The 25970-nt window shown below is 34.0% G+C and overlaps 4 protein-coding genes across 7 annotated transcripts in view; all 4 read left to right on the top strand.

Annotated features, from left to right (window-relative positions):
- Positions 1–776: 776 nt before the first annotated feature.
- LOC119636591 lies at positions 777–11348 on the top strand. Of its 4 annotated transcripts, none has more exons than XM_038032044.1 (6): positions 777–1339; positions 5125–5325; positions 7072–7752; positions 7810–7887; positions 8275–8509; positions 10795–11348. In XM_038032044.1, exons 2-6 carry the CDS (start codon positions 5142–5144, stop codon positions 10946–10948), a joined length of 1332 nt encoding a protein of 443 aa, XP_037887972.1. In that variant the 5' UTR covers positions 777–1339; positions 5125–5141; the 3' UTR covers positions 10949–11348. The 4 variants fall into 4 exon arrangements, with proteins under 4 accessions (XP_037887972.1, XP_037887970.1, XP_037887973.1 ...); XM_038032042.1 differs by having other exon boundaries at positions 778–1343; XM_038032045.1 differs by lacking the exon at positions 777–1339 and adding an exon at positions 1755–1869.
- Positions 11349–11556: 208 nt separating this feature from the next.
- On the top strand, positions 11557–14566 carry LOC119636244 (ribosome biogenesis protein BOP1 homolog). The gene is made up of 5 exons (XM_038031519.1): positions 11557–11749; positions 11807–13259; positions 13316–13803; positions 13864–14159; positions 14228–14566. The coding sequence occupies exons 1-5, from the start codon at positions 11639–11641 to the stop codon at positions 14379–14381; spliced, it is 2502 nt and encodes an 833-aa protein (XP_037887447.1). The 5' UTR covers positions 11557–11638; the 3' UTR covers positions 14382–14566.
- A 1462-nt stretch (positions 14567–16028) lies between these two features.
- Positions 16029–17617, top strand: LOC119636552 ((S)-2-hydroxy-acid oxidase GLO1). Its single transcript, XM_038031953.1, has 4 exons — positions 16029–16236; positions 16300–16572; positions 16630–17132; positions 17202–17617. The coding sequence occupies exons 1-4, from the start codon at positions 16103–16105 to the stop codon at positions 17396–17398; spliced, it is 1107 nt and encodes a 368-aa protein (XP_037887881.1). The 5' UTR covers positions 16029–16102; the 3' UTR covers positions 17399–17617.
- Positions 17618–22348: 4731 nt separating this feature from the next.
- The window catches only part of LOC119636377 (regulator of G-protein signaling 17), a 38122-nt gene continuing 34500 nt past the window's right edge, over positions 22349–25970 (top strand). The window contains exon 1 of the mRNA XM_038031690.1: positions 22349–22514. The gene's annotated coding sequence lies outside the window, so the exon portion shown is untranslated. The remainder of the gene's footprint in view (positions 22515–25970) is intronic.

The raw sequence follows: 25970 nt of genomic DNA, 5'->3' as shown, positions 1-25970 counted from the left end.
AAAAGATCCAGGGCGGACAAGATTTCCGATGGACTAAGAGCTGAGTTCACATGAAGTTCTTTTTGCGCACAAACTTAACATATCTTTGGACCACAAATGGTGTAGAGTACAAAAACCTTCGATTAGCAAGGCAGCAAAGAAAGCTCGCCTTCTAGTAGATTTGTAACGACAATGAAGTTCAAGCGCCAAAAGAACCACAAATTAAAACAATAAGCCAACGCGAACTCAGAGCGGGCAAATTATATATAAATTTGAACGTCCACAAGTATACAGAAAGAAGAATTTTTATACTCAGAACATTTGATTTGAGGACGCGTTGCCTTTCCTCGCTTTCCATCTATGTAAAGCAACAGATTTCTTTTAGTATTATTCTCGATATTATCCTCCGAGCTCTGTTCCTTTAAACTCTGACCATTTATTTGTTATTACAAAAGCACTTCTCAATACATACTCTCTTATCAGACCAACAACTCTTCTTAAAATTATGAGAATTCATCTAAATTCATATCTAAAGAGCCCATCATTTATGTATTTTTCAATGGTTGTGCGAATATCTGTAACAGCGAAATAAAAATGCATTACAGACTATTTGTTCTTCATTGATATGGCAAAGAAAGCACGTGAATATGAATACCTCGTATAGATAATAAAAAATCTACCCGTCGCTAGACTCCCAGAAATGTGTAATAAAAACAAACAAACGGAAATAGCATAAAAAGAAAAATAGAAAATAAATTTTAGAGATGTTACATCGTTGAAGGAAAATTCTAAAAACCATGCGATTCTTTAAAAATAAAGAGAAAGAAACCAAAAGAAAAATACCGACGTAGAGAGAGAGATGCACTCTTATATTATAAAAGAGCAAAATTTGCAAAAAATTAATTTGGATGCGTATACGTGTGGTTGGGTGAGATAATTATTACAACCAACTGTTTGTCATGCATGCTCTTCGACAGCATGCGATCAACAGCAATCAGCGATCTTTTTATTACGCTCTGAGGATATTTGTGGTAATTTTTTTTTGTTTTTTTCGGCGGCGGTCTACTAGCTGTACTATGAAGCATCTTTCAATTAGTTTTTAGCAAGAACTGAAACAATTCAAGATTAATAGAAAATGCGAGCGTGAGTGATACCGAGAAAAAATCGAAAAAAAAGAATATTTTCTTTTTGTAAAATAAAAAAAATTAACATTTTTGAAAAATGTTTAGAAAAAGTCACGTTTAACAGACCGTTGAAAATAATCAGGCACACATGAATGCCATAACGCGTCGCACACACTCTATAGATGAAAAAGTTACAAACGAAAAATGAATAAAGTATACATCTTTCATTACGAAAAGCAAGTAATTGAAAAATGGGAAACTATTTAAAATATTAATAATTAAAATATTGTAATTAATTGCATAATTAACGACTAATCTTTATGAGATATTTATATGGATCATTAAAACGGCGAACAACAAATGTTAACATAAACACTGGATTAAAATAAAATAAATAATTATTTAAAAAATAAATTCTAAAAAAAAAAAAAAAATGACAAAAGAAAAGATGACAAAAAAAAATACAAAATAAAAATAAATGATTTGTATAAATTATTAATTATGAAAGCATTTATTTTGGTTATTTGACTAAAAAGACAACAACAAAAAAATGATATAGAATATTGTGTTTTTGTTTTAATTGAACCTCAAACAAAATTTACTTAATAAAAATTTAAAAAATACTGTAGAAAGAAACACGAAAATAAAAGAACAAAAATTAATCAACTTTTTACCGAAAAAAAGCATAAAAAATTCTTCTTCCATTTGATTTGAATTTTTTTGTAGGCGGAAGGAATACTGTCAACAGTTCTTCGGATAATTTAGAGTAAACGTAAAAAACGACTACTTTTTACCTATATTTTAATATATCTGCTATTGTTGTTCGTGTTGTTGCTTTTATTTTTATTATTTATAAGTAAAACTTTTGCTGTTACTCTTGTTGTGTCCGGATTTTTTTTCAAAAATACATTTGTCGTCGGCCGCAGCGTGCTTTTCTAGTTGCGCCTTTGCTTTTTTAGACAAGCATAACACAGAACAACAACAGCAACAACAAAAAAATAAAAATAAATTTATATTCGACTTGGGACGAATCTTAGATATCCATCATTGCAAGCGAGAATAGGTGTAAATAGAAAAACACTTTGATCTTCGAATCTGTCAGTATCATTTTGTTAACGATTTTAGGGGCATGTCTTGATAGTCCTACTCTCTCTCTCTCTCTCTCTCTCTCTCTCCCTCTCTTAACAAGTTAAATGTGCCGACCTCTTTAGCGACATACTCGCATGCTGAACTCAAATACAGAGTGCGACTAATATGAAATTAGGTTGTAATGAAACAACTTGACAAAATGGCAAAAATATTTTGTACAGCACATTATTTATAATGATAAAATTTTATGAGGAATTCCGACAAGGTTGGATGGACAGGTCATGACGTATATATTCGTCAAACACAGTTAGCTGGTTAATGGATTTGCATAAGGCATCATAAACCAACTTTGCAAATAGAATTAAATTCGACGTGTTTGCGTGCTTTGCTGAACTAAAAACCATATTGCACACTATGCACCATGGATCTGTTCATGGTGTTTAGGGCGTAAAGCCCTATATAATATTTTGTAAATAATCCTACAAAAGTATGGCTTTGAAGGTTGCCGGATAACTTAGATCATATGCTCGTCCGTATTGAAAGCCAAACCGCACCTGAGATTGGAATCCGCCATTGACTTGTTAGACACGATCCTTTACCTAATGGGCCACTCTTGCGGATAATTTGTATAGATTTTTGCTATTTGGAATTGATTTGCTTATACCCATCGATTTGGCTGTCTATTCACATACACAGGCATACACACAAACGTACGCACATGCATGTAGAATATATATATATTTCTCTTATATTTATATATGTATAAATAATAATGTATATATACCTATGTACGCATATAAGGTGTATATATATATATATATATGTACATGTATAGGGTTTTTAGTTCCTATGAACGAAATAACAAGCCTAGTATACCTCCTTCAATTTGGTAACACACACAGAAATCGCAAAATAAAAAAAAAATGTTCTACAGTTTCGTTCAACAAAAAACACAGGAAAAACAGAAAATCCCCGGCATTTTGCACAGCACAGCCATCTGTCTAACTGTGCGAGCGCATATTTTCATTTAACGAGGAAATCAGTCTTGTGACAGGAAAGTGAATATTCTTGTCGATATCACGATCGCAAAATGTTTCAGTCCGTTAAGGTATTTGGAATATTTAAAAAAAAAAAAAAAAAAAAAAAAAAAAAAAAAAAAAAAAAAAAAACATTTTTGAAATATGTTTTCATATTTCGTCTTCGGATATTTATAGTAGAAGCTAAAATTTAGAAAAAGAAATGTTTGGATAAAAAGCGGATATCTTTCTACCTATATATAAATATCGAACTAAAATTATCTAAAAATCAAACCAAAATTACTTAACTGAAAAACGCGCTTTTTCATTTTTCTGCAAATAGTATTCTGTGGTGGAAGCAATACAGCCGACTATCTTCCCTTAGTAATATTTCCCAAGTCCGCTGAAAAAAAGCGAAAATAAATATGGAAGCGAGGGAAATGTGCAATACATTGTTCGATTCATGATAATATCCACGTTCGGTTTGCTCTTACCTAACGCGTACCTTCTGATCGTTCGCCAATCCACCTTCGCAATTCTTTTCCGACAAAAGAAGCGAAATATATGACTAACTAAGACGAACTAGATTGTGTGTATTTTCAGTCAGTAAGATATTTTAATCCTTCCCCCTCCTATAACTACTAAGTGTCGACAGCGTATTTCCTTGTAAAACATGTTACTCAAGACAATGACTTTTAACTTGAAATTGTTCTTAGCTAAGTGGGCCTCTTGGAATCCAATGACATCATTAATAATTAAAATTACATAATTTGATGAGCATGAAGTCGCGCCTATTTTGTGAAGCCTACGTTTACGTCGACGACATTTTATGACTACTGCCTTTTCTAACCAGAACCACTAGTGCGTCACAGCACTCTTCTAGCTGACTATTTTTGGAACAACCAGATTCCACCTATTATTTAAAATGATTAAATGTTTTCATATTTTCTTTCAAATATTCAATGTTTCGTCTTCTGACTAATTAAATTTTCTCCTCTTACGCCTTGGAAAAGCAAGTTAATTCAGGAGTTAGTAATAGACAATTAGGACGCAAAAATGTTAATAATGCTAAAACGATTGGATGGCATCCAAAATCTTCTCAGAGATGTCAGCTTAACTTAATTGCCCCCATTATAGATCTCATCGTATAGAGTATGTGTTTGATGCAAAAAAAAAAAAAAAAAAACAAATGCGTAAAGCTTCATATGACCTGTCCTCCTTACCCATCTCTACGACATTTTCATAAAATTTCAAAAAAGCGTAACGCATATTACAGCCAAACAGATGGTCGTAACTAATTCTTTGTATATTTCGTTTGCCCAAGATCTATAGATATAGATCTACCTAATCTTCACACAACATAAACAATTTGAAATTATCTGCAGTATGCAATTTCAGCTTAGTTGGTGGTATACGGAAATGAAAATGTTTGTTTGCAGGCGAACCGTTGAAAAGCGCAGTGTGCTAAAGATGTGTGCGAATATATTGAACTTTCTTTGATACCCCACACCGCTTGTTGTACAAGTGTATACTCCGTTTGTGCGGATGTAGGTCAAACCCAGAAGTGCTTAGGATAGACCCGCCATCGATTCAGAACCGCTTTGTGATATGATATAAACTTGTCTGTCCGTCTTGGATTCTTGTGTTCAACTTTCAGAAGATCCTTAAAAATGCTTCGGATCAGGCCCCATTTTCGATTGCTTAACTTAAAAGCTCATTACATGAATACGTGTAGGGCAAAATAGGGTATTTAAACGTGTGCCGTGGCGCACTTTTGTGTTTTAATTTGTTCTTTTTTTTTATTTAAATAGTAATTTGGAGAATTATTTAAGAATTTTTCTTGCTAAAAAGTAAATAAAGAACATAAGTGTTTGAAAATTAAAAAAACAAAATTTTTTTTCAAAAACAACAAATAGTTAATAAATAGATCAATATGCACCACGGAGACGGATCCACTTCGACAATTGGCCGTGAAGAGGCACGACGTCCTTTAATGAAAGCGTACATGTTTCAACGACGCGTTCTTTTCTCTTGCTCATGTTTAATGGTTTTGTCGCTGCTTATGTGGATTGTAGCGATAGCAACTGACCATTGGATTATTATAACCGGGACTGGTGGTAAGCATTTTAATGAACAAATATTGTGGTAAGCAAAAAAAAAAAACCGCTCAGAGAAAGCTGTACTAGTAAGTCTAAGTAAACTTAAGTAGATACGGTAGCTAACTTCGAACATTTAATATTTGTACAAATGAATTCCCTGCGTACACTTATTACGAAGCTTAATGATCAAACATGAACCTTGTGGAATGACAACTAAAGGAAAGCTTCTTCGATTTTCATCGGGTTAGCAATTCTTGCTCAAAAGAACAAAAGGTACTCAAAAGCGCTGAAACAAAGTGTCACTTGCTATACTGACTTCTCTTAATCTAAAAAAGTAAAAAAAAAAAATTGTTGCTCATCTTAAGGTGCTAGGGCACTGTAACAGTCCAAAAATAGAGGTTTCTTGACCATTATTTTAGATGGAAAGAAAGTTAATAGAAAAAAAATTATTTTGAACCACTTTCAAAAAATGGCAACATTCTTAGCAGACAGTACCAATTTAAGACGCTATGCGGCCAGGGCCTGCGTTCCCGCAAATGTGCCGGCGTAAAGGGCGTATCATTAACCCATCCACACATCCATACATCCATACATCATCCTACATTTATTAATATCACATGTTTTCAAAATAAGGCGTTATATGGTAAGTAGTCCAAACCAAACCGACTCCTCGAATGGACGCTTTGCTCTACGATGGTTATTGAGTTTTTGTAGCCTGAAATATATATACTGATTGTCGACAGAATGGGTTTGCTCTCAGAGGAATAGTGCCGACTGCCTCCAGAACTCTTAAGCTCTCAGCCGAATGTAAAGTATAAGCTTCTAAGACTATTTCTTTAGGATGCGACTGTGGCAGAAACGGGGGCGCGAAGATATGTTAGAAAAAAATTGACGGAAAAAATCGACATTGACGCACTGCACACTATTCGCGTGTTAATCCTAATCTCATTTCACCCCTATATCGAATCGATCAATTGAGAAAATCAAGATTAAAACATTTGCAAGCATCCGCCTTAGTCATACCGCAGAAACACATCAACGGGTTCTTAAGAAACCTACTGCTCCAGTATGCAATTAAGGACACATTCCTGCGATTAAATACGTACCTTCAAGAATGGCGAGACCTTCTCAAGTCTCGTTTTCGGAGCGTCTAATCGTATGGACTTCTGCGTAGAGAACTGAATATCAATATAAAGTGATTCGACTAATCATCTAGTCTATCTTTAAAAGAAGTTTTTTCTTTACTATAACGATAATAGTAGTAAAGTATGGGGGCATATCAGATCCTTGCTCCTTATGGACTTTTAACACACATATCTATATTCTTTCTTTAATTCCTTTAATAACTTTGTTTATTTATATACACTACCATACGGTAGTGGTAGTCACGTTTGTTTTATTCTTGTTCTTGAATAGGTTGACATGTCCAAAAATGTAAACTAATTAAGTAAAGTTAGCGTATTTTTTGGGAAGGAAAAGTCGAGTTAAAATCGTTATTTGTAGTGAAACCTAAAAAAAAGAGGGAGGCAAAAACCTGAAATAGGCCATGAAGACGTGAAAGTTCACATGGGACTTAATCATTAAAGCACATCTATCATTTTCTCTTATGCAAAATGTAACTCTTTTTTTAATATTTATCTATTTTATGAAATGTTAAAGAATTACTGGGAATGGCAGAGCTGAATCAGACGTTTGTCATGGCTTAAATGCTCTGTGCTCAACGACTATTTAATATTATTTTTACTTATAAAATTATACTTTTAGGCATTTTTATACCTGAAACGCGTCGCTTTTTCATGTCTTCACACTCGGGTCTGTGGCGTTTTTGCCGTTTCACAGTCACTCCAAACGCTTTACCTTCTGCCAACGTTGTGCGTAACTTCACCTCAATTGCCTATCAGAATCCTAGTACATTGCATGAAGCCAAAATGAACTGTTCAAAGTTGGATTTTATAGAAGAATTCAGTTCACTGATCGTAGATAAACCTTTAGTTAATTTTACCGAAACAGCCCGAAAACGTATGTTTGCTCATTGGGTGCGGAACGAAGAAACGGAATTTCAGGCATTCAAAAATGCTTTTCAATCTATTGTTCTCTCTACAACCGAAGCGCGTAATGATTTGGATCCCATAGAAGCTAAGCCAATACCCATAGATCCATTAGACATACGGAGTATACAAGGCCTTCGGGTCTTTGGGACAGCTTTACAAAAAGTTTTAGTGAATTCCACTCATTACTACTTTGTCATACCGGAAACTGCTCAGGCTGCAATATTTGAAGGTTGGAATGAGAAACGCTTTGTTCCGAAACTATTTTGGCCCTTTGCGCGTGACCTAGGATTACCGGCATTTGTACTAAACGATGATCGTGTTATATTACAACTGGTACCACCCAAGCCTCCCAAAAAAGGCAGACAAGCGAATGGCTATGATTATATTCCCAACAGTAAGTATTAATATTCCTTCCTTTAATTAATATTTAAACATCTTTTTGTCTCTGTAGGACGCTGCAAATACATTGATATGTTTCCGAATGCGAACGAATTGCGTACAGATCCCGGATTCGATTATACTTTAATGGGTAGGTTAACAAATGCTATCAAATTTTAGTTTTCCTTATTCAATATCTGATGACGAGAAGGTAGATTAGTTTTGTCATTCCGTTTACAACAATCAAAGATCTCCTTCAGGTATCCGACAAAGTAAATATAATGTTGATAGAAAATTGTCCTTCTGTCGCTCAATCGATCGGTTTTTTATAAGACGAAATATAAAAAACGCAAGCTTTAATAGTTGATTGCATACTCCTCACTGATTTCCATAGGGAAAATTTGAATATGGTCTAAAAATAATATCAGCAAAATTCAAATTCAAAAGTGTATAGAAAAATGAGCTATTTTTTATGTTAACCTTAGCAAAGGGATAAAGTTGATCTATCTATTTTATTTATTTTATTTTCCCTTTTTAGACTACATCAGATCGCAGGCTTCTTTCGCCTGCATCACTGTTTTCGTTATGTGTTTGGGTTCGGTGTTTTCCTTCTACACTTTTAAAAATCCCCGTTACATGTTTAAACGTTTGGCGGGCGGCATAAATTTGGTAGCTGCTTCGACGGCTCTGGTGGTTATACAGGTTATGTTTGCCTCCGTGGATTATACCAAAGAGCATTTATTCTATGCTTATCCCGACGGCGCAGAATTAACGTTAGTAGCACATAATATTTAAAAGTTATTAAATTTTTTGAAATAGTTGCCATTTATTTTATGAAAATGTAAATATTTTCTATACTACGAATCAAGTTTCACTTCTTAATTCTTTGATAGAAGAACGATCCCAGTCGATAAACCAATCCAGTCGTTTAATTAGAGCTACTCATAACATTTTTCAAAAGAACTCGAGCGCTGATCAAGTAGATTTTTTGTTTTAATTTAATTATTTATTCATTATGTAAAAAAATTTGTTTTTATTGCAGCAGATTTACTACAAAATTCTTTAATCGTTCCTCTCAAAATATTGCAAACTCATGAGAAACTGGATGTAGTATGGCATCCCGTACAGCTCTGAGTATTTTTCTCAGGTGCTGACTGCACAATGCGATTATGTACATAATCTTGTAGAGATCTTTTTCCGTCAATGGTTGAAACATCGTTGAAATTAAGACCACTTAATTTTTTTATTTATTAATTATTATGAACAAATTTTCATCACAGAAAAATTTACAACTAGGCTTTTTTCCTTATGAGAGTTTACGTTTCATGAGAATCCTTATATGCGGTGGTATACCTACGTGATCCAAATTTGCTAAGAAAAATTTCTCTGTCAATTTACTATTATCACGTAATTTTCATCAGGAAATATTGGAAATTCGACCTCTTCTGTGAGAAGGGGTTCAAAAAATGTCCCCAGCTGATTCAAAGTTTTCATACCAATTTAGAATGTCATTATGCTACTGCTTACTACGCATACGCAATCCGCATATTGCACGCATTATTACATTGGCGGTTTATTATTATCATGATTTCCATTACATGGGCTTTTTTTGAAATTTTTTTTTCAAATTCTCAATAATAGTTCTTCAAATCGTTTGGATAAAATCATATGCATATGCAATACAATAAAGAAAAGTTCCCCTCAGATTCCATTGCTCTTGCATAAGCAGAAAAATAACGGCGAATAATAATTAATATGGCGACGAATGAATACGTAAACGAAAAACGCAGATCTTTTTATGAATATGAACAAAAAACGCACATCTTTGTATGAATTTAAACAAAAACCGCACATCTTTGCTCATGAAAATGAACAACAACCCAAAAAAATACTCTCCGCAACATTTTTATTTTGTTTATGTTTCTATGGCAAGTATTTCATTTTGCTGTATGGAATTTTTTACTAAAAACTCAGATTGATATGTGAATGGATGCATATTTATTTATTTATTTTATTAATGAAATTTAAAAAAAGTATAATTTTGCAACTTTTCTTATAAAATATATTATTCCGTTTTCATATTCTGCTTATTGTAAGGGAATGGGTTGTGAGACTAGTGTGTATTTCCTAGTCTCACAACCTACGACGCATTGCCCGGCGTCTTTATCTAGATTCCTGACGTCGTTGTTCCGAACAACACATACAACTTAGACTTGGTCCTAACAGCTGTTCCGAGATCGCTTAGTAATGATAATCAAACACTAAGCAATTTGGCCATTGTATTCACTAAATACTAGTAGCCTACCAAAAGCGTTGTTTTGTTTTCAATTCTTATGAAACGAGTCTACAATTATCAAAAGACAAATCAAATTTTATATTTAGTTACCCATGTATGTGTACATAATTCAAGCAGCAAAGTGTCGGGAACAAGTTAAAAAAGAAATGAAAATTAAGTGAGTTTTATGTTTTCAGAATTTCGAAGATTTTCTACTACTACTTCTTTATCACTTTTGCCTAGAAATTTTGAAAATTGTAATTTTTTTCCATATGACAACTTTTCATAATAGAACGTTATATGGGGAGTGGTTGCAAGAATGGATCGACTCGAATCAATTTCAATAGTGTTCGTCCTTGGGTCAAAACAAGTCACTGTACCAAATTTTTCAAAAATTGCGACCTGCAGTTTGAACACAAAAATACCTGGACAGACGGACAGACAGGCTTAGAGCGATTTGAAAAATCATTCTGCATCCTTTAGTGTAGTAAAAGGTGTAGTAAAAGGGTCTACTTTTAGTCATTCTGTGTGTTGCATATATCCGCTCTAATTAATATACCCTGTGGGTTTTAAAAAAAATTTTAAAAGTCAACTGTCAATTTTGAACAAGTTTTTCTATGATTTCAGCTTGATCATGTCCAAAAAAAAACGCTTCTCTTATTTATTAAATATATATGGGATATACAAGAGCACTTGCGCCGATCACTAATCGCTAATTTTTTTCTTGAGATTAAATTTAAATATTTGACAAATTTTTTAAACAAATTTTTTTCCTTTTTTTAGTTACGGTTACGGTGTTTACTTGGCTTGGTTTACATTTGCGGTCAACATCGCTTGTGGTGTTTTGTTTCTGTGGTATTCAGGCAAAAAGAAGGGCAGCAAAGCGCCAACCGACGAAATAGCAATGGCTGACGAGGCTGTCAACATAGGCAGATGAATTTGTGTTTACTTTTATGTACTTACTAGACGTTTTCGTTTTTAGTCCCCGCAAAGAGCACTTCGGATTTCCTTAATACCTCTTAAAAGCATTTGTTTGACTTTTTTCCCCTTCTTTTGTAAAAAACTAAATTTCTTCAGTACGTTAAAAAAAATTTTTATTTACTTTAAATATAACATTTTTAATGTACTAAAACCAATACATCTAAGCCCATGTTCATGCAGCACTACTCTCACAACATTCTAGCTAATAATTGTTGTGCTTATATCAAAAGTATATTTAATTTTAAGAACAGTTTCAGCTAATTTAACACAAAATATCTTGGGTTCATGGGAATACGGTTAAAAATCTAAACGTTGAAAATTATATTATTCGGCGGTATCTTTAAAAAAAAAATCAATATGCGGAATAAATAAAATTATATATATAGTATATATAATATATATATTTTCATATGATAATAATTATGATAATGATTTTTAATAATCTATTATAAAGAATTTCAATTGTTTCATTTCGCTATTGCATTATCTGGCAATACCGTATAAAAAATCACAAAGAAAAAACCGCGAATTTCTTTGAAACTACTTCAGTTGTCAACAGTGTTCTTTGCTGTCAACACGTGTGATAAAACTTTTTGTGTAAAAAGGGCATTTTTGTGTATGAGCATTTTTGCTTTTTAAATTAAAAATGATTAAAAGATTTAGGAAAAGGAAGTCTGAGGGTGTTGAAAATGAAGTACCAAATGAATTAAATTCAGAAGCTGAAAAGAATGGCACCTTAACGGATAATGAAGAAGAGGTAAAGAATAATATTGTTATCCCTCCCTTTGCTTAAATAATTTGGTTTCACATTCAGGATTTGTTGCAAACACTAGATGATGATGCTATCGAAGATAGTAGTGATGCTGATGAGGGCATCGATCAAACATTTCATTCGGGCAATAGTGGTAGTAGCACTGAATTGGAATTTGAAAGCGGCGACGAGCAGTTTTCTGACGAAGAGAATGTTAAGGATGATGATAAAAATGTTAGTAATGACACCGATGACGACTCAATAAATGAAGCCGAGATTGAAGATATTTCCACAAGCGATGAAGATGGGGTAAAAGATTTGGAAGATAAAGAACAGGAAACCATAATATCTAAGAAAATTGAAAAGACTAAGAAATCTGCAAAGAAAAACAATCAAAAATTGGAGGATGTTCAACCTTCCACGTCCACCCTCTGTAAATCTAAGGTTTCTGTCCTCCAGGAATTTGGTAAAGAACTGAAAACTTCGCCAAAATCGAAAGAACGGAAAAATCTCTTAAAAAAGTATCAAATTGGCAAAGAATACGAGAATTCAGATACTTCCGATGAAGAAGATATACGAAATACGGTCGGCAATATACCTATGCATTGGTATGATGAGTATAGGCACATTGGGTACGATTGGGATGCCAAAAAAATTATTAAACCTCCTAAAGGAGATCAAATCGACGATTTCTTGCGTAAAATAGAAGATCCCAACTTTTGGCGTACTGTTAAAGATCCTCAAACTGGACAAGAGGTAGTATTAACGGATGCTGATATCGAATTAATTAAACGCATTAATTCGTCACGCATACCGAATCCTGAGCACGATGAATATGAACCTTGGATCGATTGGTTCACAAGAGAAGTGGAGAAAATGCCTATAAAAAACGTCCCTGACCACAAGAGATCATTTCTACCTTCGGTTTCAGAGAAAAAGAAAGTTGGTCGTATGGTGCACGCCCTCAAGATGGGCTGGATGAAGACAACCGAGGAGTTGGAGAAGGAGCGTAAAGCTAAACGGGGACCTAAATTTTATATGCTTTGGGAGACAGATACTGGCCGCGAGGCAATGCGACGTATACACGACCCAGTTTCTGCACCGAAACGAGATTTGCCTGGTCATGCTGAATCCTATAATCCTCCGCCTGAGTATTTGTTTGATGAAAGAGAAGAAAGAGAATGGTTGAAATTGAAGGAGGAACCTCATAAGCGAAAATTGCATTTCATGCCACAGAAATATAAATCTCTGCGCGAAGTTCCTGCTTATCCACGTTATTTGCGCGAGAGATTCTTACGTTGTCTTGACCTCTACCTATGCCCTAGAGCTAGAAGAGTTAAGTTAAATATAGACGCTGAGTATTTAATACCGAAATTGCCGTCGCCTAAAGATCTGCAACCGTTCCCTACCGTGGAGAGTATGATTTATGAAGGCCATAAAGACTTGGTACGTAGAATTAGCGTGGAACCCAAAGGTGAATACATGGTCTCGGGATCGGATGATAAAACTGTTAAAAGTAAGTTATAATGAGTTTCTAAAATAACTTCCTTTTAAAAAGGTTTTCTTTTTCAGTTTGGGAGATTGCGACTGGCCGTTGTATACGTACTATCGAAACAGAAGATGTAGTGCGTAGTGTGGCTTGGTGTCCCAATCCTAAGCTCTCTATAATAGCGGTTGCCTCTGGTAATCGTTTACTGTTAATTAATCCTAAGGTTGGTGATAAAATGTTGGTTAAGAAAACCGACGAGTTGCTATCTGAAGCTCCACAACTTGACGCAATGGAAAACGAGCGCATTAAAACTGCTGTCCAGTGGGCGACTGCTGACGCAAAAGAACAGGAGAAAGGCGTACGTTTAATACTTACGCATTTTAAGGTGATACGACAGGTTACTTGGCACGGTAGAGGCGATTATTTTGCAACAGTTATGCCAGAGGGAGCCAATCGTTCGGCTTTAATTCATCAACTATCCAAAAGACGTTCTCAGATACCTTTTAACAAAAGTAAAGGATTCATTCAATGCGTTCTGTTCCATCCCATCAAACCGTGCTTCTTTGTGGCGGTACTTTTATTTCTTTCGCGAAATGTATTCTTTTCAGTACTGTTTACTTAATACTTACAGACCCAGCATAATATACGTATCTACGATTTGGTTAAACAGGAACTAATCAAAAAATTATTAACTAATTCAAAATGGATATCTGGCATGTGTATACATCCGAAGGGTGATAACCTTTTAGTTTCTACTTTTGATAAAAAAATGTTATGGTTTGACTTGGATTTGTCAACTAAGCCGTATCAAACTATGCGCCTGCATAAAGGTGCTGTTCGTAATGTTGCTTTTCATTTACGTTATCCATTGTTCGCATCTGCAAGTGACGATCAATCCGTTATAGTATCACATGGCATGGTTTACAAGTAAGTTCAAAATTCTAATGTAATTTAATTATTTGTTCATTACGTAAAAAAATCTGTTTTTATTGCAGCGATTTACTACAAAATCCGCTAATCGTTCCTCTTAAAAAATTACAAACTCATGAGAAACGTGACGTGTTTGGCGCACTGGATGTAGTATGGCATCCCGTACAGCCTTGGGTATTTTCCTCAGGTGCTGACTGCACAGTTCGATTATATACATAATCATGTAGACGTTTTTTTTCGTCAATGATTAAAACCATTTGTTTCGCCTAAGGAATTCAAAGCTTATACGAAGCGCGAAAAAGTCTGTGTGCTTGCAGTTGTTTTAGCGGGCTTGGATATTAACCCCCACTGCTGACTCTACTCCATTTAACTATTCTATATATATAACTTTGTAGAAATTATCTCCCGTCTTTGGAGGAAAAATATATTAAAAATTTGTATAGTTTTTTTTTTTTCTTTGGATGCAAGAGAGACTTTTGAAAGTACCTCTAGATAATTCATAAATTCAATTTCTTAACATTTTTTTCGAGGAAGAATAATTTGAAGCGGAATACTTCATTATTGCTCTTGGTGAAACACGTCAAATTTTTTGTTTTTGTAATTGGCTCACTTTGGCGGGTTTTCTGAGCACCTTTTGATTAGTGCTACGACGTAAAATTTTTTTTATTAAAAGAACCGCAAGTTTTTGGAATTAATTTTTTTTAAAAAAAATCCTATGTGTGAAGATTTATATTACAATTGTTAACTAAGCCGATAATATATGCGGTTATATTTAAATCAGCTGATTTCATGTAGTTACGGACAGAACATTACATTTTACTTTATAATAGAAACAAAACAGCTAAAGTGGGCCATAAAACATCTTAAAACACCGTACAATTACTCACGTAATCGCTTTTCAAAATAAGGCTTTATTTGGGAAAAAGTTGGAAAAATATCCTGATCCGAACCATTTTCATTTTTAATGCAGTTCCTTCTTGGGCCAAGGCACGGCAGTGTACCACATTTCATCAAAATATCTCAAAGACTGTGGCCTGTAGTCATCCTTCAGAATTTGGTCGACCATGTTAAAAGCTTGTTTACTTTGATTCCCTTCAATGTACTGCATATTTTGTTAAACTTTCGATTTTATCAAGTCTTTTATTTTCTTTCAACCTTTCATTTTCGCTGACTTTGACTTGCGTTTCTATTGGCACATTATCCAGGCGATCACATCTCGTAGAGGTTTGATTAGCATTTGTGTGACGGATAGACAGACAAACTGTCCTTGAAAGGGGTTCTGAATCTATCGATATAATATGACTTGCCCTTACCTCAAGCCCTTGTACATCTTGCATACATCGCATAAACTTAACTTCTTATAACTCAAGCCGTGTAGGGTATAACAAATAGCAAATAAATACAAAGAGTGCATAAACACTAGATTCATTTCTTATCGTCACAATCTTATTGTTGCAAGCTCGGTCATATTTGCTTGCTTCCCATTCCCATTGAAGCAATTTTTATATGTAAACAACGGCAATAGGAATTTGAATATCTATCGATTTTTTCTCTTGTGAAAATATATTTTAGGACACTTCGGAGACTTTCATTTCCACTTTTCACACTTAAATGTTACAAAAGGGCGTTTAGATCTCTTTTTAAATTAAAGGACCGCTTTTATTACATAATGTCCACTCCCATTTTTACACCTTTTCTTTCTTTTCGTGTTTTGCAAAACCTAGATTAAAAACAATCTCTCTTTCTTCGTACATCATAAAGAGGAACTTATAAATAGTTTTTTTTACTTACATAGGCAACATAAGAGGCTGTTACTTGCAAATTTATTTGATAACGGGCCTTATCTTCTTCATAGAGAAGCTGCTTTCTGACGTTAATAAATATGAGTAATATTTAAATAAAAGGTTTTGATTAGTTTAGTTTTAGTTTCCATTGGCAAAATGACATCTTTCGTGTGTTTAAAAGATTTCGAGAATGAGGCTTTTAAGGTCATTGAAAAGACGGCTTTGGATTATTATCGTAGTGGAGCAGGCGATGAATTTACTTTGAATTTAAATAGAAAAGCCTTTAACAGGTACACATGTTTTCGTATGTAATGAGTAACGAGTGCTTAACTTAACTTAAAAATTGTCGCTAGAATACGTATAAGACCGCGATGTTTGCGTGATGTTTCTCAGTTAGATGCAAGTTGCCAGATCTTTGGCAAGCATCTCCGATGGCCTGTGGGAATAGCACCAACGGCTATGCAAAAGTTAGCCCATCCAGATGGTGAAGTAGCGAATGCTAAGGCCGCAGGCAAAATGGGCTCCGTTTTTATACTAAGTACCCTATCCACGACGTCGATTGAAGAAGTTGCTCAGGCGGCCCCCAACACGTATAAATGGTTTCAGTTATATGTTTATAAAAATCGGTACTTATTCACAGTGATTACAGGTGTTGCTGCAAAGTAAATTATTTTTAAATTTAGTTCCATAACAGAACAGCTTGTAAGGCGTGCGGAAAAGGAAAATTTCAAAGCTATTGTGCTTACCATAGATGCTCCAATTTTTGGTCAACGCTGGGCTGATATACGCAATAATTTTAGTTTACCACCGCACTTGTGTTTGGGAAATTTTGTCACCAAATCTACGCAATCAGATGGCGTGCGAGGTGAAGCGGGTACTTCTGGTATCAATAAATACGTAACCAGTCAATTTGATGCGGCTCTCACCTGGAAAGATGTTGAATGGTTAGTTAAGCTAACACATTTGCCGGTCATTGTTAAAGGTGTCCTTACCGCTGAAGATGCAATTATGGCTCAGGAATTTGGTTGCGCCGGTATAATTGTTTCAAACCATGGTGCGCGGCAGTTAGATCATGTGCCTGCCTCAATTGAAGCTTTGCCTGAGGTTGTTAAAGCGGTCGGCGATAAATTGCCGGTTATGTTAGACGGTGGAGTCAGACAAGGAAGTGATATATTTAAAGCTTTAGGTGAACTGCACTCATTTAAAAACTTTTGATGAAGCTTTATATCGTCAACTAATTTGTTACTTTGTTTAGCTTTGGGTGCCAAGATGGTTTTCGTAGGTCGCCCAGCTCTATGGGGTTTAGCTTGTGATGGCGAAGCCGGTGTCAGAGGTATGCTTGCTGTGCTCAAAAAAGATTTCGAAGATACTCTAGCATTAAGTGGTTGCCGTTCTTTAGAAGATATAAAACGTAGTATGGTAGCGCATCAACTAGAGTACGCGAATTTGTAATTTTTTCATCTTTTCTAATTAATTTTCTTAACGTTCTTTCTTATTAGTAGTCACACTTTAGTAGCACTGCTTGATTGCCATTTTTAAACTTAAAAAGATCATATTGACCCACTATATAGGGCTATCCTATCCTATCACATAAAAAATGCGTTTGCGTTTACTAAATTTAGGTAAAACCGTTAGAATCACTAAGAAATAAGTAAGACAATAAATAACATCATAAATATAAATTAATAATATATTAATTTGAATGTCTGGTACCCACCATCTCAACCTAAATCAAAAATTACACACAAATTTTTCTTTAGCCTTCTTCAACCTTGATCAACTTCAATATGCTTTTAGCATAGGTAGCAAATTTATTGTGACCAGTAAAAAATATTTGCCTGGATATGGGGAGAAGTTCAATATTGGAAAAGAAATCTAGTCATTTATGAAGAGATTGAAAAGTGAGAACGTGAAATGTAAAATGACAATCAGGAGCGAAAGGGATCGTATTCTGAACTGCATAAGCAGTATTTAAGCAGAGTTTTACGCTTATTCTCAAAGCGGCACAATACATGCATAACAAATGAGAACGAATATACGCTTATTCTCAAAGCGGCACAATACATGTATTCTGGGAATTTAAAGAAAAACTTTAACACAGAGTATTTTGTTAAAAATTCAAGTTTTTTCTTTTTACTAACTTTGCATGTTCGGCTCAAAGGATGCAAGGGTTTGCTTGAAATTGGTGTCTTATCGACAAATCCTTCTCAATATCTTGGCTTGGTTTGCACAGCTTGGAATCTAAAAGGTGATCATATTATCTCTTACGATAACCGTGTACTAAACGGTTTTATAGGAATCTTTTATTCTGTCTACGTCCCTGACATGGAATCGTCACAATTACATCCTCTTTCGGAAATATTAGCAAAATCGAAGAGGATATGCTTGATATACTCAAAAGAGCTATAGCGAAAAAATCAGTTTTTCAAATACCAGCTCTTTGCTTGAGTTGTTCCAGGAAAATAAATTTCTCAACATTTTTTAATTTTAGTTTGGAGGAAATGGCATCGTCTTTAGGTAAGAAATTTTTTTTTACACCTTACACCACTTGTGGTGCATGGTTAAATTAAGTGTACGCAGAAATATGCAATACTCTAAAGGATTTGAGATGGAGCGACCTTTTATTACGCCGATGGATATATATTCCTTTTCTTAATCGATCTAAGCTTATCTATCCGTTTTGCTTTCTTTCGCTCAATCTGTATTTCCTAATTTTTGCAGGTATTTGCTACAACGAAAAAATTTGGCTGAAAGACGAACGCCATTGAATACAGTTTCAGACCACTTCTTCTACCACTTCCTACATAACATCTCAGTTCGAAAAGTCGTTATATGAATAACTACCGCTTGACCTAGGATATTCAATGGCGCGCTGGGTTCCACTATAGTGTTTTTATTTGTTTTCTTCTAAAAAAACTTGGCCAAACAGAAAAGCCTATGCGCTTCGCTAGAGAATGCAATTGTGTAGCTATAGTTTCGAAATAAGGCGAGTTCGGAAGTGTAGCTTCCAGGAAAAGTCGGTTACAATTTTAAGTAATTGTTGTTTTAAGTAATATTAGCAGGAAGTTCACAAAGAACTTTAAGATCCATAACGGCTTTTGGGTGCTAATTGGAATATTTGAGGGATCTTCTAAGATGATAAAAAGAAATGATGATTTTGATTCCCTCATCGGTCTGAATTTTTCCACTTAATTAATTGGAAAGATTACTTAATTGAAGAAACTTTATTTTCCTATAAACGGGAAATTTCGTGCGCAAAAACATTCAGGATTTTGGAGAGAGCCTTTGGCGAGCAGACTTTGGTGGACATTGATGTTTATAAGTGTTATAAACAGTTTAAAGAAGACCGAGAACGGGTTGAAGATGAAGAGTGTCCCGGGCGGCCATCAACCTCTATTGATAAACGGCACGGCCAACAAATCAAAGGTTCCATGTTCGGTTAACAACTGGGAACTTTGCTCAGGCTGTTGCTGTCAAAAAGTCAACCACATTTTAAAAGATCTAATATTTTGGATCCGAAATACGCCAAACCTCGATTGGCGAACAAACCAACAACATCGCTTAATTCCTATGTTGGTTCTTCGAGAACATTTCGTTAAAAATTCAGCTCATATCGTTGCAAAACCACCGTAGTCACCTTATTTTGTTCCATACGATCTCAGGCGATTTCCTAAACTCAAGAGACCATTGAGGAGAACATGTTTTCACTCGATTGGAGAGATACAAGCTAAATCACAGAAAGTTTTGAAATCGACTGTAACAGGTGTTTCGAGGATAGGAAAAACGTCGCCATAAGTGCATAGTGTATGAGGCGGATTATTTTGAAGGTGAAGAAATAGATTTGGAATAATAAAGTGATTTAAGACAGCTAAAATTAAATTGGTCTTAATTTTTGACCACAATATATGTTATAGCTTATAATTTTTAACTCTTTATCTCTTATGAGGTTCATCAAGTAGGCTTGTGTCGCTTTTCAAGTTTGATCTGCTACCAAGTTTAGCTTACATCAAAGGCCAGCACTTTGGCCGGACAGGTTTAAATCAATTCAAAACTTTACGCTGACGGAGACCACATTTTTTTGTGTGGATCTTTAATTTGTAAGCTTTAGAATAGGAAGACGGTGGAGGATGAGAATATAAAAAAAGAAGCAAACAAAGTATTTAAGAATACGCTCTTAGTAGTCGATCCGGTTATATTGATTGCAAATTCTCACACAATTTTTCTTAACAGGGTTGCCTTTTGTCTCTTTAGAAATACAGTATTTTTTATGTTTCAAATTTAACGGTGTTGTGTGTCTGTGCATTCTTTCAAAAATATATAGAGAGACAAAACAAGTAAAATACTATGAGCTGACGGAGAAAATTAAAACAAAACAGAAAAACAAAAAAAAGACACAAACTTCATAGAAAGCATTTCTCGCTCGGCAATTTTCGATTAAGATGATGGCAAATGTTAAATTTTAACACCACCTTCAAGAGCTTTCACAGTGCAATACTATAGTTATTGTTGTTGTCTTTGTTGTTGCATTTCGTACGCCTCTTCACAGCTGATATTCTATTTTAAAAATTTTAGGGAGAACTTTTAAACACAAACTGGAAGAAACGAAATGAGTCGAGTGTCGAGTGGCTAAATACTTTATATATATACTATATATACATATATATATATATATATATATATAAATATATGGTAACGGTAATAGGGTTCGATATGCTTGAATCTAGTATAAATTTTCTCTTCCGCTGTTAAGCAGTTTGTTTGTTGGTTAACCGGTTAACTAAACTTCAATATTAGAACAAATTTCTTCTGTTGTTTTTTTGTTTTGTTTTTTTTTTGGGTATTAAGCATTAAATTAAAATATAAGAAAGAAATGCCCGAAATATATTTTAAAGTAAATTCGATATTATTACTAAAAAAAAAAATGGATCCATAAATGAAACCAGCATTAGCATCTTTAAAATATGCGTAAGACGCACAATGTGACGTTTAAAAAAAAAAATAGTGTATAAAAATGTATAATAAATAGACATATATATATATATATATATATATAAACATATGCAAATATATATAGATAAGTAGAAGAATTTGTAAACGTGTGCGTACTATGGAAGAATTTATCTATTCGTTGTCTATGTGATTGTTCTCGCTCGTTAACGAGAATCTTTTAGATGGGATGAAAGCAAAATAAGAAGAAGAAGAAGGAAAAATTGCACGGAGAAAAAAGTTGTTAAAATTAAAAAAAAAAAATGGGCCAATACAACTATATATGCTTTCGAATATTTCGAAAAAAATGAACATGCATGCATCCACACACGCACCCATATACACATACACATATATACTTATATATGTATGTACATATATAAAATGTTTAAGAAACAATTTTGCACAAATGCGTGCTTGCATTCATATACGATGGATATGTAAATAATTTTAACCCGATAGTTGACCTCAAATTAGCTCTCAATATATGAAAATATTTTTTACAACAAAAACAAATAAACATATACAAATATCGAAAAGATTTACTCTTTGCCTAAATTTTTATTTTTTTTTTTGTTTTTCTCATCTACGACGACATCTGACATTAGTTGTCGATGTGTGTGCTTGCTTAATATTTAATTTAATACTGCGCCAAACGTATGGCTACGTATGTACATTATATTCCTCATGCGATTAATTGCATAGTAATTCTTTTTTTTACTAAAATCCCAATAACGGATCGAAAACATGCACACATCCAGACACACAATGCACATAACACCTACACTCTCCTAGTAATTATTAGTAAGCGCTTAGTTCACTTTCTCTTTGTTCCGAGCGAAGCAAACAAAAAAAAAAGCACATACGCTCAACCCCTTTTAACTTCTTGAGTAAAGTGTTGACAGCCACCTTACTCAGTTCGTTTTTGCCTAGCTTGTGTTGTGTGTGCGTGTTCATTGCGTTTAATTTGTACATCTCCAGCGCATGTTTAATGCATCGGTCGGGATTTAAAGGAACAACAATGAAAACAAAAAAAGCAAACAATGTAAAAAACATTTTCAAAGAAAGTCTTCTCAAAATATATATATTTTTATTTTGCAATAAAATCTCTATTTTTTCTATAAAACTAGTATAGTAAAGAAAAAAAAAAACAACAACGGTATTTTAAAGCAAGCAAAAGAACTTAATAATCAGTTTACAGCGAGAAATCATTTCTTCTCTCATTTACAGCGAAAGAGCAACATAAAAATAATAATAAGGGAGTAAATTTTCATGAGTGTGTGCATTAAGCTTTTTAAAAAACCGCAAAGTTTATAATAATAAAATATAAGCAAATAAGCAAAAGAAATTCAAACATCAAATCTTTGTAAGAATAAAAAAAAAAAAAAAAAAAACAAAATAATTTTCTTCTTTTAAAAAGATATTATTATTCGTAAAACTAACAACAACAGCAAGTTAAAATCAATCTTTGTTCCTAACGGTCTATATATATATATATATATATATGTATATATATAAAGTGGTTTTATTTTTACGTTTTCTTTCATATATAAAAAAAATGGACTTCCAGCCAGTTTTTACGGTGAGTATCATATCATTTTACTTGCATCATCGACTCTATTTTGAATATTGAATATTTATAATGAACAGAGATCGTACTTGTACATATAGCGAAAGCACATCAACAATAATAGCAAACCATATGTTTTTTAAATGCTTGTGATTATTCATGTTTTTTATTTCATGTTTTTATTACTTTTTTACCTTATGTGTGACGCAATATAAACACATAGCAAAGTCTTAATAATGAATGAATTGATGAATAATATATGATTACCGAAGGGTCGATAACATTTCCAGCTAAGAATAGTTTGTGTTTATTTGTTTGTTTATTTTATTATTCATTCACACGTAATCATTAGGCCTTACACGGGCGAGCATCTAAATGTATATGACGCAGAGATGTGGACGTCATTTACGGTTATTCCCTTACTGTTTTTAACTGGCTTTAACTAAATGCAAATTTGGATAATAATTTAACTTTCATTAATTCACTGGTCACAATTTCATTTCTTCTTAATGCGAAACGGCTAATGAGTTTAAATAAGTCGTAAAAAAAAAAAAAAAAAAGACAAAATTCATAATACATTGTTAGGGTAATTGAAAATTAACGAAATTAAAAAGAAGATTGTCCATAGGAAAAATCAGCTCTACATGTTAGGGAACGGAACGGGAAGTATTCATTAAATTGTACCTTCTCGCCTTCAAAGTGAACCACATCGCCATAGCGAACTAAAGCCACGCCTCCAGTCCATCTCGTCTTCTTACAATGATTTAAAGATGGCTTCAAGTTTCTTCAGAGACTTTTTTAATTCGAAACTCTTAGGACTAAAAAGTAAGCCTGCAGTAATTTTACTTTAACGAAAATGTTGCAGGAGTTCATCTTCCGTTCGATCGTACATAAGTTAAGATTTTGGTTGCAATGATTCGGTTTTCCACAAATCCCACTAGAACTTAATAGGTGTATTCACTTCTTTGTCGATGGTTGAAATGCTTGAACCGTCACTTCTTAGGCTTGTTTGAATCCTTTTCCCTATCGCCTGTTTATGCGTTTTTTAACAGACAGGACTCATGGCCGCATTGAGCGGATATGCTTTTAAAGCTGAGTACATTTACTTCCTTAGCGAAGTGATTTCCCGAAAGTCTTTCATTACTATTGCACTAGTTTAAGAAAGTTGTTCGATGGAATGCTTTTGCGAGCGGAAGGAATTGCAATTAATTTTTCATAATCTTAGAGTATCAAATAATAGATGAAGGGAAAAGGTTTGTCGCGGCCTTTGCATCGACATTCAAACGAATTTTTCTTATATTTTACATGAGCCTTGTCGTTTTGGTCGAAAATCTCTTGTTATTTTTCTGGTAAAACCATCTTTCCATAACTATGATGCTTCTAGTATTTCTTATGCAAGAAGAAGCTGAAGCTGAAGCAAGCCATTGCCCTCGATTGCGCGCTTTGAACTGCAAAATTTGTTAACATTAAGTAGAGTCGATGATACAGCCAGGTCAGAGCACCTTTCTAATCCAACTAAAAACACTTTGCGGGATCAATCCGGTACTTGCCACACTTTGTACACTTTTATCTATTTTCCATCACATTCTCAAAGTGGGTCGATTCACAGATGGAAATTCGAACCATTAAAATTTTTATCATTAATTCATGTCCCCCCCCCCCCAAAATTTCCGTTTTTGTTGTAGCCAGCCTGTTAAAAATGATTCAAAATACTTTTTGATCAGTGCTTATCAAACCCATAAAATGAAATTTGTGGGTCTGCTTCAATTTTTTGAAGAGTTTCAATTACTTTATCAACGACCGTTCGAACATAGGAACTTGCAGAACGAAAACGAGGAAACCAATTGCAGGCTGCTGCCAATTGCAGCATCTTCACCATAAATAGCACAAATTTTTTGCAAGCCTGCGGATGGTCTTGTTTGAAGTGTTTTTTGCAAAAGAAAATGAGATTTTGAGAGTTTCGACCAAATTAAGAAATGTTGAAAAGTTTTTCTTATTTTATACGCTTATTATATATAGAGTCAACGCCGTTCGCGTAGGTGCAATAACTGTAAAGCGAACATTTGTGATTCATATGGAAAATATTCAAAATATTCGAGAATAATTTTCTTTCCAAAAAACAAAAAAATAATAAATAAATAAATAAAAGCAATAAATATTCTGTACAATCAATTGTGAATATTGTGCAAGTGTGCACTGAATAGTTGTTAAAGAAATCAAAGCTAAGAAAGTCCAATTAATAAACTTCAAGTATGAAAATTTAATAGATTTTCAGTTCGCGGAAAAAATGAAAAAACAAAAAATTATGAAAACATTTGTGCAGAATTAAATTGAAAAAGAAATAGTCTATAAAAATATTTTACATATTTGTTCATTTTGATGTCCGCAATATTAGAGAGGAAGAAGATTTTTTTATTTCGCTTCCAAACCCAAGGCAAGGCATACGTATGACAAAGTTTTCAGTTCGACATCTTTTCACCAATTACATGTACGTTCCTAAAGCTAAAAACATTTTTTCTTCAGTTCTAAATGGAGTCGCTTATTGCAGGGGGGGCAAGTTATCAGAACCATAAATGAGACTAGCTAGGAAAGTTGTTCAGGTATTCAGGAATTCATTAAAAATTCCTCATCGTCTTTTATAGTTTCTTCTTTCATTATTTTGACTAGTGCAGACGTATCAAAAGGCAAACAAACCTAGGTGTATATAGGGCAAATTGCAGTTTTTATATTTCCAACAGAGCTTATGGTGCAGAGGTGTACTGGATGTATGCAACATCTAGTAAGACTTGAGATAGACATGAGATGGAAAGTGGCAGAGTCACTTTCTAAGCTAATCTAAGCTTATCTGTCCGTCCAACCCTTCCTCCACTTTGCTCTCTTCTGTTCAATGAATTTATTATTAGATCACTTTTTGTAAATATTCGGTTACTTGTTAAAATCTACATCACTGGCGTTAGGAGAGCGTATTAAGTTTGTGCGAATGTATGAAACACCTAAAAGGAATTGGTGTAGACCCATCTTTCATTATAACGATCGATGCAGAACCATTTTCACGGGCAGCTTGTCTGTCCGTCTATCCGTTTTGTGTTCTTGTGTTCAAACTGTTGCTCGCAGTTTTTGAGATAGTTTGACGAAATTTGGTACAATGGCATGTCTTGACCGAAGGGCGAAAATGATAATGAATGTAGCCCGTAATAAGCCTTTCAAAAGCATTATATGAACAAGTGAAGAGTGGTTCTATAATACTATTACTTAAGCCCTAGCGAAGTTTGGTTTCCGCCTCTTATAAAAGCTATAAGTGTATTCACAAAAAACGAACATAATTATGTTGTTGAAGCTTCCAGATATACGTACATACAAGAAACGCTCTCTTTTGTACTGTCTGAAGTGCGATTTTTACTGCATTCAGTCGTCGCAGGCAAATTTTTTCAAATTATAAAAAATTAAATTCGAACCGACTTCTCGGTA

Source organism: Glossina fuscipes, unplaced genomic scaffold, assembly GCF_014805625.2.
Source record: "Glossina fuscipes isolate IAEA_lab_2018 unplaced genomic scaffold, Yale_Gfus_2 28, whole genome shotgun sequence".
NCBI lineage: Eukaryota > Metazoa > Arthropoda > Insecta > Diptera > Glossinidae > Glossina > Glossina fuscipes.
The sequence above is the reverse complement of the archived record's forward strand: the minus strand, read 5'-3'. Positions and strand labels throughout refer to the sequence as shown.

Bases quoted from the DNA above. Each gene is read 5' to 3' on its own strand.
- LOC119636591 (XM_038032044.1), top strand. From the start codon at position 5,142: ATGCACCACGGAGACGGATCCACTTCGACAATTGGCCGTGAAGAGGCA. The intron at 5,326-7,071 runs GTAAGCATTTTA...TTATACTTTTAG, and splicing joins TATTATAACCGGGACTGGTG to GCATTTTTATACCTGAAACG. The intron at 7,753-7,809 runs GTAAGTATTAAT...TTGTCTCTGTAG, and splicing joins CTATGATTATATTCCCAACA to GACGCTGCAAATACATTGAT.
- LOC119636552 (XM_038031953.1), top strand. From the start codon at position 16,103: ATGACATCTTTCGTGTGTTTAAAAGATTTCGAGAATGAGGCTTTTAAG. The intron at 16,237-16,299 runs GTACACATGTTT...AATTGTCGCTAG, and splicing joins AATAGAAAAGCCTTTAACAG to AATACGTATAAGACCGCGAT. The intron at 16,573-16,629 runs GTACTTATTCAC...TTTTAAATTTAG, and splicing joins TTATATGTTTATAAAAATCG to TTCCATAACAGAACAGCTTG.
- LOC119636244 (XM_038031519.1), top strand. From the start codon at position 11,639: ATGATTAAAAGATTTAGGAAAAGGAAGTCTGAGGGTGTTGAAAATGAA. The intron at 11,750-11,806 runs GTAAAGAATAAT...TTTCACATTCAG, and splicing joins TAACGGATAATGAAGAAGAG to GATTTGTTGCAAACACTAGA. The intron at 13,804-13,863 runs GTACTTTTATTT...TAATACTTACAG, and splicing joins AACCGTGCTTCTTTGTGGCG to ACCCAGCATAATATACGTAT.